Source organism: Meleagris gallopavo, chromosome 2, assembly GCF_000146605.3.
Source record: "Meleagris gallopavo isolate NT-WF06-2002-E0010 breed Aviagen turkey brand Nicholas breeding stock chromosome 2, Turkey_5.1, whole genome shotgun sequence".
NCBI classification, from domain to species: domain Eukaryota; kingdom Metazoa; phylum Chordata; class Aves; order Galliformes; family Phasianidae; genus Meleagris; species Meleagris gallopavo.
This window is the reverse complement of record NC_015012.2, coordinates 67,753,526-67,769,011: the sequence shown is the minus strand read 5'-3', so window position 1 is coordinate 67,769,011 and position 15,486 is coordinate 67,753,526. Positions and strand designations below refer to the sequence as shown.

General features: G+C 37.1%; 1 protein-coding gene across 1 annotated transcript in view; it reads right to left on the bottom strand.

Annotated features, from left to right (window-relative positions):
* Positions 1-15,486, bottom strand: part of PREP (prolyl endopeptidase) — a 96,033-nt gene that overhangs the window by 25,101 nt on the left and 55,446 nt on the right. Inside the window, exons 9-10 of the mRNA XM_010707556.2 lie at positions 13,284-13,481; positions 11,638-11,741 (exon numbers count right to left, since the gene is read on the bottom strand). Coding sequence (XP_010705858.1) covers positions 11,638-11,741; positions 13,284-13,481 — 302 coding nt within the window. The remainder of the gene's footprint in view (positions 1-11,637; positions 11,742-13,283; positions 13,482-15,486) is intronic.

The following is a 15,486-nucleotide window of genomic DNA, read 5'->3' as shown; positions in this document are numbered from 1 at the left end:
TTTCTGTTCCCGTTTTGGTCAGAACTTGATTAGTTATCTCAAGACAGCTATGCTGTTGAGCTGCTGCTTCAAAAAGATGATCCAAACCTTGTCTCTAACTCCTAATGCAGGGCATCTAGAGTATTCAAATTTCACCTGTAAATGCATATCCAAAAATCCTCCTACAGAATAAATTGAATTTCAACACTGGTGATGTCAAATACCCAGCTTACGTCAGAGAAGGATCTACATATTCCAGTTACATTGCCAAGAAGCTTGGCTTATGACTTCTGATAGCGGAATAATTTCAGAGTTATCCTGTTTAGAGATGTTGCTCGCTATTCAAAACCAGAGGCACCATAAATCACTAAACATGGGGTTAGTACAGCAAAAACCTTAACTTCTATTTTTTGTCTTGAAAAGAAACATATCATCTATTCTGGACAATGAATGTTACAGAATTATGAAGAACTTCCTGAAAACAACAGGACACTTAGAAGCACTTTTACACGAGGTTTTTGATTCAAATTATATTTGTAAAATTTAATTTTTGAGACGTTAATTTACAAGATTAAAACAAACAAAAGGGCTGCAGAAGGGAAAAAGAAAGAAACAAACAAACCAAGACACCACCTGAAAAACAGTCAAGAAAAAATTGGAAGTCCTAGAAAATACCTAAGAGTGCCAGTTTAGAAGAAAATATTTTTAAGGATCAGATCAAACTGATTTCAACAACTGAACACTGGTGACCACATCCTTGTTGGAGAGACAGTACTTCAGGCTCATTTGTTGTTTTCAGATTTGCAGTTCTCTTTCTATGATGAAGAAAAATCACCCAGTGAGAAGCAGGAAGTGGAAAAGAATGATGAGAATGAGTTAGTTGTGTTTTTTTTTTTTGTTTTGTTTTTTGTTTTTTTACATTGCTTTAACAACGGGGGAGGGGGATGACAACAACAGTAGTACAATGAAACCCTGCAAAAATTTCACTTTATGATGTAATTTCCAGAAAGACATCATAACAAGTCTTGAAGGTGCTTCATAATAGGAACACCAAGAGGTATGCTAATGCATCTCTATAATAATGTTGGAAAAAGGAAGAAAAAAACAAGAGGAAGAAGGAGAAACTTGCTTATTTAAACAGTAAAACTATAGACAGCTTGCACCGATCTTTTCTTTCATGGGCAATATCTGAAAAGGTGGGAAAATTCAACAAACTAATAACAGTCAAAGAATCCAAATATTAATAATCACAAAACAGATGAAATGTCTAACTGCTACAAGTCAACTTCAGTGACTACTAGTAGTTCAAAAATACACCAAGAAATGGAAGAATAATTTCAGGGATTCTAAAAAGTAAGATTCCTCAGCTCCAGGGATTCTACCACTATCCTTTGAATCTTTTCTGTATCTTGTGTATTTTAAGTCATTACCACTGAACACTGTGCGCTATGACTTCCAAAAGCATTTGGCTGAAAAGCAAGCTATACTTGTCAGGAAGAATTATCCACCCATTTTTCTGTGTACGTGAGAAAAGCAAGTCAGAACTAAGGAAATCTACTTCTTGATATCATTCATCTATATGGGTAAAAAACTAGTTGCTGTGAACAGAAACTGCTTCTAGGAGGTTTCCCTTGTCCCATAAATTTTCTAAGCTATGCCTCCAGGAGAGAGCAGAAATAATTAATCAAAGGAAAGATGATATTCTATCACTACCTCCGGGCAGCGTTGATAAAATAAAATCACCTGATAAATGAAGTTGCAAACTAGATTATCCTTAATAAAATTGTGCCCTGATGAATTTGTATTGGATCACAGATAGATAAATGTCCAAAGGAAAAAAAACCTCACATAATTAGTGACTGAACTGTGCTGGTTGGAAAGCAAGCTGCTACTTTCCCTGCTTTTTCTTGGAAAAAAGCATTCTTTCAGAATGCACCAAGATTGTGTCATTTTAATATAGCTCACAGCTGTTACATGATCATCTTGCATAATATCCATCCTTTCCTAAGGCAATCGTATTCACAGTGGAAGTAAGAGTCATCACCTCAGTTCACAAATATGCCATCATTTGCTCCTCTTTTTACCTTTCAATTGCTGAGTCTGCTCAGAGCAGTAGTCTCAAAGCTTTACTAACTTGGGAGAGGGCTCTAGACAACTTAGTTACAGTGTTTGAAGTCTACTTAAGATCTTATCAACACCTGGAATTACTATTTAACAGTAATATTCACCACTCAACTCTATCTATCTTCCACTAAGGTGATTAATGTTAATTAACAACTGAAATTTAAATTTTCTGTCACTAAGGATCAAGTAGAACCTTATCAGGTTTTTATAATATAGGCAAAAAGTTTATGGGTATTTTTCACTACTTTTAAATATTGCTAATTATAATTTGGTTCCAATGCCTCTATGTAGTTAACACACAGTTACTATTATTAACCACCCAGAAACATAATTTCTTGATCTGTCTTGCTTTCAAGGTGTAGTTAGCAAGGGGCCCTGCTAATGACCTGTCTGTACATAGCACTTCAGTGTACAGGTGAACACAGTCCATGACTAAGCTGCCAAAGTGCTCCAACAACACAAGTACATAAAGGAGCAATGACTTCTAGTTTGTTCTCTGTAGGCTGCTGTACTAACTTAAATGTTTCTGCATCAGTTGTATGTCAAGCCTAATATAAGCTAGTTACTAACTTGTGTGTGCTTAGAGGCCTGGGGTTCACAAATACAAATCCCTCAGCTCTGCCAGAGCCATTTCTGTTCCGAAAACACCCCAATCCCTTGGTGGCCCACAGGGACATCGTTCAGGATGAGAAATTCACTCACTGTGAAGTATCTAAGTGGAATATAGGGAACTGTGGGGAAGTTTCATTGCTAACAGGAAACACTAAGACTCTCCTGCAGAAAAGAGGCAGCAAGGGAGTGCTTTTTGCAGAGAACACAAGGCAAAGCTACATGGAGAAGTAAAATAAAATCCAGTAAGGAAAGAAATGCAGCATGATGTTCGGACAGGTAAATTGCCTGCAGGATGGGAAAGAACTGACTAAATAATTCAGAGAAGCATATGAGAGGTATACAGAACACTTCAAACCGAACTTGAGCAAACAAGGAATTTTTAGGCAAGAAAAAACCCTTTAACTGGCACATACAAGCAGAAGTCTTACCTACAACATGAATACAACAAATGAAACAACTCTTTCTACTGTACTCAACATTTGCAAACCTCAGCTACGGTTACTTTGCTTAGCATGTCACATCACATCCTGGACATTTAGAGAATCCAGGGAAAAGGAAGAAGAGCAGAAGATAAAACTGTCTAGAAAAACTGAACAGATTGCCAATGTTTATATTCTAAAGCAAAGAATTGAAGAGACACATAATGACAATTTACTGTAACTAGAAAGAGAATTATCTGTCTTCCCTGTCTGTGAGAGAATGGAATGCATAGCAAGCATAGCAAGGGAATATAGGTGAAACCTTGTGGCAGACTCCTCTTTCCCCTGCAAAAAAGAGCTTTTTAACAATAAATGCAGTGAATCACTGGGACAAATTGCCTAGGGAAACTGGAGGTTTTTAACAACCAAGTAGACAAACGCCAGTCAGGAATATACTATTATATATACTACAGGCAGAAGTGGCCTGTCTTAGAAGTCCTGATGGATACATGACCACATTGCCACTGCATGCACACACTGCAGTTTCTTCCCTTTCCCAGTTTTTCTGTCCTGTTATCACAGCAGCTCTGCCAGAGATTTATCTGTTCATGACTGCAACATCCCCTGCTAGGCAGAAATAGTTGCTTCCTTTCCTCTTGTAGGAAAAGACAGAATCCAACCTCTTTAACTGCAATGTAAAAAATAACCTCAAAAGATCATTTCAACTTATACTTTATATGATCCCAGGAAGAGAAGCTTCATAAGAAGAGAAAATAAAAGGAATGAAAGAGAACAAGCTTCCTCTCTGCCTTTCATAAAGCCACGATGTAATAAAATTTCATAGAATCATAGAAAAATCTTCAGGAACAGGTGGTGTGAACAGAAATACTTTCAAAAATCCACCAACTCATTGTTGTTTGTATCAGCTATGTTTCAGAAAATCTTTTAAATATTTACATGTAATAAAAAGTGTTATGTTTTTAAATTTACCTATATACTACAGTTGCATAAATGCCTGTAAAATATTGAGCACTCCATGTTTATAAGTAGCATGGACCTCACTAACAAGTAAGCAACTACAATTACTACTGTTTTGCAAATCTGTTCCAATTTCAAAATCATCCAGTGGCAAAGACAGATACTTGCCCATACAGTTTATTAAGTGCAAGTCCTCTTCTTGATGATTTAATGACTATTCAATAGGACTATACAACACCACTAGCAAAATAGTAAAAAAGATAAACTTGCCATCAGCTCTCTGAATAGTCTGACTGTCTCAGTAGCCTAGTACTTGAATGCAATGCCTTTCCATGCCAAATCAGTGGCTTGAATTCTGATCTGCATCAGTGAGGTCTGACAGCTGCAATCATCTAGTGTCCTTTTGCCAGTGAATAAAGTGAATAAAACTGTAGTCCCAGAGAGAGCTGCCTTCAGTGCAGCATTAAATCACAATTTAACCCACTCTTGGATAGGCTCTGTGAGGCAAAGTAATAGGCGGGCAGGATGGATAAAAAAAATATTCCTATACTTGCAGAGGAGCACTCCCCTTATGAACAATGCACTGGCATACCAGTGAAGTTGATTTTAGCCTCATGAAAGAGACAGAGAAAACTGGTAGTTATTGTTCCTTTCTTTTAGAGGACAATTACACATACAGTCCTCAATATGGTGAAATTTTCTACTTTTATGACTGCTTGGGTCTGAACAAGACCTGAAGAGCTATAAAGGGTTGGGAACAGTAATTATTTGTAGAAGTACTCTCTGCATTTGATCCTTCACCATTATAGAATGCGACTGTTTATTCTGCATTCTATGAGACATGTGTATACTATACTGATCAAAAGACATTGTTTTGTCAGGAATTGACATTGTTGGAGATATTGGGAGTGGGCAATGTTTAGGGTTGTTTTTTTTTTCGTTTTTTGTTTTTGTTTTTGTTTTTTTTATTTTGTTTTTCTTCTGTACATTTGATGCTAAAGTTCTATGAATTGACACATGCGATAACAAAAACTTATTTACCAGTTTCCTGATCACATCTGAAGAGTCAACTCCTGAGATCAGCAAAAAGAAGAGCAACCTGTATCTAAAAATAACCCTAGCACATCAGTGTGTAACCATAGACAAATCTAATTCTGAACATTTTCATTCCTGTAAAATGGAGTTAATACTCCTCACTACCTTTGAGTAATAACACCAACTTGCTTATATGAAAGGGAAAATAAGAGCTGTGAGAATATTCCCACTGAGAATCATCAGAATTCTTACTTATTTTATAAGGGAGTTAATTAAAACAGGGATGTGTCCATGGTTAATTACTGGATGTAAGAACTACCACAGGAGTGAATATGACAGCTGGAAAAAAAAGAGAAGGGAAAGATCTTCAGCAATTTGTTTAGAAGTGGACGAATAATAAGCATTTTACTACAACAGCACTCTCATTTTAATCCTTCTACATCAGTAAAGAATCTACCTACCAAGATTCCTGAGGATTTAAACAGATGTTCATTTAAGATGTCTGAGTGAATAACACTTTTAATCTTTTTTTCGTGATGGTAAAACGCATGTCATTTACTGTAGGAATCTATACTGTTTTTATTCACTGCTAACAATGCAATAACTTAAGACATAGAAGGCTATAAAATAATCATTTAAACTCCTTTACAGTTGTATAAAGCTTCTGTATACCAAAACAGATTCTCTACACTAGGTTCAATAACTAAACTCTGTTTTAATCCATGTGATTCTATGTTGTGTTTTACGAAATTCTGAGAAAGAAATGGAGCATGTAATGCAGCTTGGGATCAAGCATGCTAACTAACATCTCTATTCATTACAAAAACAAACCATTACAAGTTCAATCAAAGATTCTACTGAGTAAGGCATAAGATTATTTCACAACACATTTTAGTTAAGCTATGATGATTTAATATGAATCATAGAATGGCCTGGGTTGAAAAGGATCACGATGATCGAGTTTCAACTCCCCTGCTATGTGCAGGGTCACCAACCACCAGACCAGGCTGCCCAGAGCCACATCCAGCCTGGTCTTAAATGCCTCCAGGGATGGGGCATCCACAACCTCCTCGGGCAATCTCTTCCAGTGTGTCACCACCCTCTGAGTGAAAAAATTCCTCTTAATATCTAACCTAAACTTCCCCGTCTCAGTTTAAAACCATTCCCCTTTGTCCTATCACTATCCACCCTTGTAAACAGCCATTCCCTCTCCTGTTTATATACTCCCTTCAAGTACTGGAAGCCCAGATCCCTCAACCTTTCCTCATAGGAGAGGTGCTCCAGCCCTCTGATCATCTTAGTGGCCTTCCTCTGGACCTGTTCCAAGAACTCCATGTCTTTCTTGTACTGGGGGCCCCAGGCTGGACACGGTACTCCAGATGGGACCTCACAAGAGCTGAGTAGAGGGGGACAATCACCTCACTCTCCCTGCTGGCCATCCCTTTTTTTAATGCAGCCCAGAACACAGTTGGCCTTCTGGGCTGCAAGCACTCACTGCTAGCTCAATGAAGGTTCTGCAAACTAGCATTTTAAGAAGTTCTTCAATTCCCTGCACACTTAGCAGAAAAATAAACAAAATCTGATATTAGAAAGCTTGGGAATAGCGAATCACAAAGCCTGTATGATGATCCAAAAAAGAGAAAGACTAGTATTTTAATATTATCCATCCACACTGTGTGGTCTGGTATTGTATTAATTCTTCCCAAGTGCAGTTCTAGACTCCTCCCCCAAACAACATTTCTATTGTTCTGCATTCTGCTGAACACAAACTCCCAACATCTAAACTGTACAGCAATCTTCTGTAGTATATAAGAAGGGCAGAGAGCAACTTTGGACATTTAGGTCTTAAAACAGGAAAACTGCATTGCTTTCTTCGCCAATCCAGTTCAAATTCAATTACTACACCCCTCCTGCTTGGAATATGAAGATCTGATTCCTACTCTATTCAACTCCAGACTTAGGGAATATCATGGTCTGCCAGAATTACTGGTATGAATTATCTGAGTGCATTGGATGCTGCTTCTTAAAGTATACTGGGTACAGAGTAAAATTCTTCTCTGTTTAGGCAGGCTTCAAAAATTCAAGATCATTTGAGGTCATTATGGGAAATTTTTCACTTGTTGCTCTCCTAGACATAACATCCTTCACAAGCACAAATTTTCACCTTAAAATGGAATTGCATATGGCTGCAATATAAGCCATTTTTCAATATACTAACTTCTGGCTTTAAAGAGTTACACAGCCTTAAAACCAAAAGACTGTGTTTTGAGTTGTTTCCTCACTGACCTGTAAGTAGAAAAGTTAATGGTAGATTAAAGTGGTGCTCATAGCAATCACATGCTAAGGGTGTAAGAAGTTAAACTCACACAGGCATACTGCCAGTGCTGCCACAGTTGTCACTGTGATTTTGTTGATGCCATCCAGAGCAAGACTGTTGACTAAGTGCCAAAGCCACTACCAAAGCACCAGAAAAGCTCGAAGCTGAAGACTTCAGTTTTATCTTCGGAGTTCTGATGAGAAGTGAAACAGTCCAGAGTTTATTTTCCCCTTGGAAGAGAGTAGATGGTCTGCTACACTGTGGCAAGCACTAAAACCCATGCACTTCCTTACATTCCCTCCTCCCCCACAGAATTTCTTAGTCTTCTTCCCCACTGCAATATGAAACCTCAAGGAAATAAAAATGAATAAAATTAAAACAAGCAATAGTAAGCAACTTGTTTCCCCAAGTATTAATTCTATTCTCTCATCCCATGAGATAAAGATGAGAGTCAAACTCCATATGCTGTTAAAAACAAGTCCAGCTCCTCAAAAATCAATCAATTCTGAAATGGGAAGAATTATTTTTTTGTGCACAAATTCAGTGTAAAATGAATGCACTTTTCTCCTCTGGTATAAGAAACACAGCTGACCCAGCTACTGAACCAAAATTCAGTAGCTCTCCAAAATCCAGTGACCTCTCTGTACCTATTAGATGAGAGATAGTCTTCTTATTGCTTGTATCTCCTTATCCACACTGAAAAAAAATGATAACATCAGCTCTTGTATTGCTAAGCAGGTTGAGCTTGCTACATCTTTCATAGGACACTGCTTTCCTCTGCTGCCCTTTTTACTCTTCATTTTAGTGAGAGCATTTAATGCTCGTGAACGGACTTGAACAGCAACAGCAAAATCCAGGAATAGCGTGGGCAGGTGCTGTGCACAAATCTCTCCCACAGCTCTGTCAATCAATCTCCAGCCTGACTCATCTTCTGTGTTTTATTTTCCTGATACAGAGATTAATAACTGTGCCAAACTGTACAGTGCTAAGTTCCACTAGGAATTAGAATGTTTGGAGGCTAATTTTCCCTCATCAATGAATCATAACTTGAAATCAGTGCTGCAAAGGAGTGCAGATGAGGCTGAAAGACAGAACAACAGAACGCATTTCTTATGAAAATCACTTCACTTGTAAAAACAATTTCTGCAAAAAAGAGAATCACAGCCTCAAGAAAACAGATACCCTTTTAAAGACTTGTTCTTCTTCATCACAGCATCTGAAGAGCAACTGTTTTCAAAACAAATTAAGTTGTGCTATGAATTTTACAGTTCTTTTGCAAGAGCTAATTCAAACTTCATCTGTCAATAGCAGCATATATGTTTGGTTCACATCAAACTATGAGGGCTGCTCTGAAAGTAATGCCTCCTATTTTGCTATGTTGGCTTATGATATCAGAGGCACACGTTGGTGGTATAGCACAAACCTTCCTGCCAATGCAGTGTGACAGATGGCAGCAGAGGGGTGGTCTGACAAAATGGCATCTGACATGGAAGTGTGTAAGAAGTGAAGATGTGTGACAAATTTGCTCCATGCATAAAATGCTGCACCAATTGTCATTCATCAATGCTTGCTGAGAGTTTGTGGAGACCAAACAGTGGACGTCAGCACAGTGAGATGACAAGTGGTGCATTTCAGCAGTGATGACAGTGGGACACCTGTACTGGTGAAGATTTTAGTAAGTGCAGCACACAGGATCTTGTTCATCACTAGCAAGAATGCACAGCTAATGGTGATGACTAGGTTGGAAAAATAGTTTTCTGTAGTTGAAAATGTACTCTTACCAAATAGTATATTATTTTGCTCTTTGTATCTATCTTTGTATCCAGTGGTGAGACACTGGAACAGGTTGCCCAGAGAGGTTGTGGATGCCCCCTCCCTGGAAGCATTCAAGGCCAGGCCGGATGGGGCTGTGAGCAACCTGGTCTAGAGGGAGGTGTCCCTGCCTATAGCAGGGAGGTTGGAACTAGATGATCTTAAAGGCCCCTTCCAACCCAAACCACTCTATGATTCTATAAATTATAAATTTATATACAGAAAGTAAACTTTATTACTGGTCTATACTTGCAGTGCAAGGAGTCTGTGAAGGAAGCTTTACAGGAGATCCAGAAGAGCAAAAAGCAGGCGCTGTGACATTTTCCAGCTGCCATAATTCAGTTTTCACACTCATGACACCTTACAATTTCAATTCAAGTCTTCTTAACACAGTTATATTCAAAGACTGCTAAAAAAACAACAGGTCATTAAAGTTTCATATATGCTATACAGACAAATCTAGGAAGAGATATTTCTTCAGGTATACAAGAATAAAAAAATCTTTGCAGGGGACCTGCTTTTCCCTAAGGTCATATACCAGAACAGAGCCAACTACATTTTTCTTTACTACTTTAGTAATTCTGATGGAAATTAAAGTTATGTCATGAACTCCATAATGCTGCTGCTGCTTCTATAATCAACAACTTTTGCCTAACCTCAGTATTTTTCTTGCATTCTTAATTTTCAGTTTCTTTCACAATTCCCTGAACCATTGCCTGAGTTTTGAAATGGATATGCAAGGTTGACAGCCATTTATAAATTCCTCTGATGAGCCACCATTTCTCTTTCTCTCATCCAAGTCTGATTTAGCACAAACATTAAAGGTCCACGTGGGATTCCACAAATGGGATTGAGGACTGGGTTTGTGCAAAAGCATGCAGCACTGTCAGGCGAGGTTACTACAAAGGTGACCAAATAGTCCCAGTCACAGCTGCAACAAGCAGCTGCTTTCACAGCTCATTCATGGGGAGAATTCCTCATGAATCTGAACAGTGTAATTCATGGTGAATCATGAATTCCAATGACTGGAGAAGTAATTTCAAAGGTGTTACCAGAATGGACTAATTTGCTGACAGAAGGCAAAGTTGAATGAGTGGTGATCCAAGAGTGTTCTTTGAACACTTTTTTATGATCCTATTGTAACTGCACAGCTCACATTTACCTAGAGCTGGCACTAAGCAGGAGTAAGGAGAAAACCAGAACAATAATACCGACTTCCACTCTGCCAGAGATTCACAGAGTAGAGGTTTCCACAGGGAATAGCAGAGCATGCTTCTTTTTTGAAACAACGTGCATTATTACTCTAAACCTTATCCTAATTTAGCATGTAATTGATTTAAATATAAAATGAGATTTTGTTTTTCCAGTCATAAAATATGATTTACTAGAAAAATGCATTATTTCTAATTTATGGCAACTCCTTCAAAACTTTTTTTAATTAGATGGGTATTTGTATTCCATTATTATCCTCAAGTTTCATGTCAGCATTCTATTTGTACCAAGTTCTTCCCTAAAGAAAATGCTCTCCTCTTTTTCAGCTCACTATGCCACAAAGTAATTTTGCGCAAGTCTCTGAAATGAATTTGAGTGAAACAGACTCTGTGAGAACACTTACAACAAACTGTCATCTGCAGAACTCTTATTTCTGTCTGCAGCTGCATGGACAAACAGATGAGTTGCTTACAACAGTGACATGAACACAAAGAACTGTCTCTCTGCTTTTACAGAATCTGTCCTGTATATGTACTGAGGCAAAATTAAAATAAGAGATTAAGAAAGATAACATCTCCTTTCCAAGACTCCAATGAAAGGTGTCACACTTCACTATAGTATCTCCGAGGTAATTCCCTATTTTTCCACACTAAGCTTATTTAAGTTTCACTTTCAGGCACCGGTTCCTGTTATACCTTTGGCTATAGAAACAAAGATCTTCTACTTCGCTCTTATTCTACAGTTGCAAAATCCTATGTATAAAGTAACTAAACCACTTTCCAAAACTTTCTTCTATAAATTGCAGGGATTAAATCTGCTATGCCTTAGGATATAACGACACCCCTTATTACTTCAATGAATTTGTACAAGTTATTCCTAGACAATCTGTTTTCTTAAAGTCCAAACCAGGGCCCAATACCTTATTGGCACTTACCAAAGCTGTGTTTAATGGCAAGATCACTTGTTACTTAAAATGTGTATTTCACATAATATTTTTAGCAATAGTATTTGTTATGAGCTCACAGCAGGTATCTATAAAGAGCCCTGCAGAGTCTTAAGCTAAAGAAATCATTCACCTTCAGCCAAGCACAATTTTGTTAAACGTTGGTCTAAGCGTTTACAAGCAGATGAAAGAGTTGCATTTATTACCTGAATGGTCTGGTAAACCGAAGGATCAAATCCTTTCACAGTCACCTCCCGAAAAACTCTTGGCTCCAGTTCCTCTTTAGTCAGATCGCAGTGATATATAATACCTGTAACAGAGTGCAACTTTGTCAGCTTCAAGTAAGGGGCACTGTTAAAAGGATGATAGTTAGGCATTGTGATGGAGTAATGAATGATAATTCAGCAGGGTGGAAAAAAAAAGCTCCTGATAACTTTCAGTTAACACTTCTTAAAAAATACATGTATACGTTTAATCTAAGAGGGGTGCAAAGGTTTTCTGTAAAGACAATAGTTCTTGCTGCCCAAAGTTAGTATTGAAAGTGAATTAAACAAACTGGAAAAAAGAAAATCATATGTTACATGAAGTAACATAGCATTTATTGAGGCTGATAAAATTGGAAGTAGTATAAAGTTCACTTTGAAACATCTCCCCCAGAGCTACCAGACCAAGAATAACTATACTAAGAATTTTATTCAAGTAATTTTTCTCCTTACAATAAAATATTTTGACATTACAATTCAAACAGAACCCTGGAAAACAGAAAGAGCTAGGCATCAACTTGAGATTGTGACAAAGTAGTAGAGAGTACCTATGTGACTGAATAGAATTTGGTCTCCTACCATTTATTTTACATCCTGATCCTGAAGGTTTGAAGGCAGCCTCACTTGCTTGAGACACATCTGTGTTTTTTCCAAGTGATTTTGAACAAGAAAAATCTCTGCCTTTGAGCAGTATAAAACTTCTATTTAAACATGCATTAAGGTAAAGAACACTAAAAGTTTAAGGCAATAAGCCTTCCACAGAAATTTTCTCTGCAATAAAATTAACCAGAGTGGACAATACTTGATTGAAATACTGCTGTATTGTATATCTTTTAGGTAATTGCTTCTGGTTTCCTGAAAGTATTACAGAAGTTATGGCTATAAAAATTATACTGAAAAATGAAATAATGAGGACACTTCTGATACAAGTTAATTGCCTCATTAAATCATTTTTATAGACTGTGGAAAATCAAAGATAAAGATTGGCGAAGGAATACAAATGAAAACCAATACTTAAAAACTGATAAAACTTATTTTCATAATGATGAATTAATAGGAGGAATAAAAGGAGGAATACTCTAACCTGCTGGGAAGTATTTTATTTAATTGTACTTGCCATATAGTGACTAGCAAGCCTAATGCAGGTGAAAGTACAAAGAAGCATTACAGAAGCATTAAAGTAACATGAAAGCACAAAGGAAATCACGCAAAGCGGTCACAGGCAGAGCAGTTGCTATACATATATACAGCTGCTCAGAGCAGGCAGAATAAGTGCATATTAGGAAACCACGTGATGAAAGAAGCAATCATGGATGGCATTTTGGTAATGGCTTGGCACTTAATATCCCAAACCATAGTCATTTCTGGTACAAGCCAGTCCTTTGTACTTTCTGAACATGCTCATTTCTCAAACATGCTCATTACTTAAGCAACATGGACTTCCCAACTGGTAGATTCTGCAGCATGCAGGGAAGGAAACACAATTTTACCTACATTGTAGATGTATTTAGTACCTACTGAACAAGAGAATTCAAGTTCACAGGAAAAAGAATATGTAGTGGGAAAAAAAAAAACAAACAACACCTTACCTGGAGATAAAAATGAAGTAAATTGATAGAATATTTCACTATCCTTCTTCTGACCACTATATCCCACAATACTCCCAACCTCTAATGGGAAAGTCTTGAGATGTGTACCAGTGGCTAAATCATGAAGTTGCAGGATATTCTTCACATCATGCAGATAGCATAAAACGAGAAAGTTGGACCTCACACAAGCAACCCATTCTGAAGAATGTGGAAAAGAAAAAAACAAAATATATAAATTGAATGAAGTTCTTTCACATACCTAAATACATACACCATTCTCTTAAAGTGTTATAAGTCACTTGACTTCTGAAACAAAAAAGTGAACCCGAACATAAAAGATTACATTCTTTGGATATGTGCTGACCATGTTGCTTTAAGCTAATTTATGCAGACACAGGTAGAACGAATCGTTTAACTAAGATTGCTCCTCATTTTGGGCACTTACAGATAAACATTATTCTTAAATACCACAGATTTCAAAAAAATTCCTTGAGACCTTGTTTTAACTTTCATGCATTTCTGTAAGTATTACTGACAAAAATAAAATCATTATTATTTGGACTTAAGCTAAACTAATAATAACGAAGAGATGTATTATCCTGCATTGCACAGTAAGTATAGAACCTAGAGGGTAGCATCCATCCTGTTTTTGTTGTCTCAGTATTCAGGAGACTATTCTTCTAAGCAAGCTCTATTCAGCATAAGAAAAGAGCTGTTCTGAACACTGTGAAATACTCAAACAGGCATACAGGAATTACGGACATGATTAATTAGTTTTGTTTGTAGCATTGGTGAGGTTGTGGTTCTTGTCCTCTTCCAACCACACACATGCCACTTTTCCCCTGATAAGTCAGACTGGAAATGAAAATTATGGATAGGGTGCCAGCATTACACAATGCCTTATCTTATCTACTGGAGCAAAATCAAAAAGATGGACTTAAGTGAGCAAGAAAAATCAGGTTGGAATGACTTGGGCATACTGCCAGTGTCAAAGCAGCAAGTGGGGAATTTAAAATGCCAACACAGGAGCAAAAGACAAAACAGAAGCAAGAAAACACTGGCATAATTTCCATCTTATTCTATATTATATTATTCACATTTTAACAGCTCTTTCTCTTTCCTCAAAGCCCTGTAAAAAATGACTTGAATTCACAGAGTTGTACTGAACTCTGTCTTATAAAAACATAATTGAGCATTCAGGAGCTAGAACAGAAGTTCAGTGACATATCATGTGCCCTTCCACCAAGGATAACAGGCTCTTTCTGAACTCACTACTTTGCACAGCTTAGCTTCTTTAATAGCTTCTGCTTTCGTAAGGAGTTTAGGTCTGTCATGATCCACAAGAGCTTGAATCTAACAAGTCTACAGCCTACCCTTCTTTCAGCTTGATCAGAAAGAACCATATAAATTTGTTATATAAACAAGAAATTAAAGCTTTACTACTCCATTCATACTACTCTTCCAAAAATCACCCCTAAAATCACTTTTTCTTATTTTTATTTTTGTCCTTCAGACATTTCAACTCCCTCACAAACTTCTAGCCTAAATCTGGGGATTTTTGAGCAGAAGTCCCAGAATACAACATAAACCAAAAGTTCAGCCACAAAGCCTGAAATGGTCTGAAATGGTATAATAGCATACAATATAACACTGTTTATAAATTTAATGGTCATTTAATTTTACTTCCGGAGTTTAAGCAAGACTGGAGAATAAAACATGCTTCATGACTTCATTATACATAAATACATATTTTGAAACATAGAAGCATTCCTGGTCGCATACAAGGAAAATATGCAGTCATTTGAAGCACTTATTACACTGTCGTTGCACAAATCTGCCAACGTTTACATCTATAACCAGATCACTATTAAAAACATCTGAATTAAATCCCTCTAGTAACGTCCCGCTGTAACAATGAGCTCCTGTGAACTCTATTCTCAGCAATATCTATGACAAATGTGTGTCTGTTTACTCTTGAAATTCCCTGGCAAAGTTTCACAAAATGGACTGAGATACTCTCAGATCAACTTCAAATATATTATACACGTAGCTCTGCTTCAGCAAGGGTACTCTTCAGGACATCTTTATTTTAAAAATTAAATTGTGATCAACCTTAATTCCTCACTAATCATTTAGCAAAACACTGCAATTTAGTGGATGTTTTCATTAAAAGTCAAACTACATTAGAAATTACTTTTTTCTA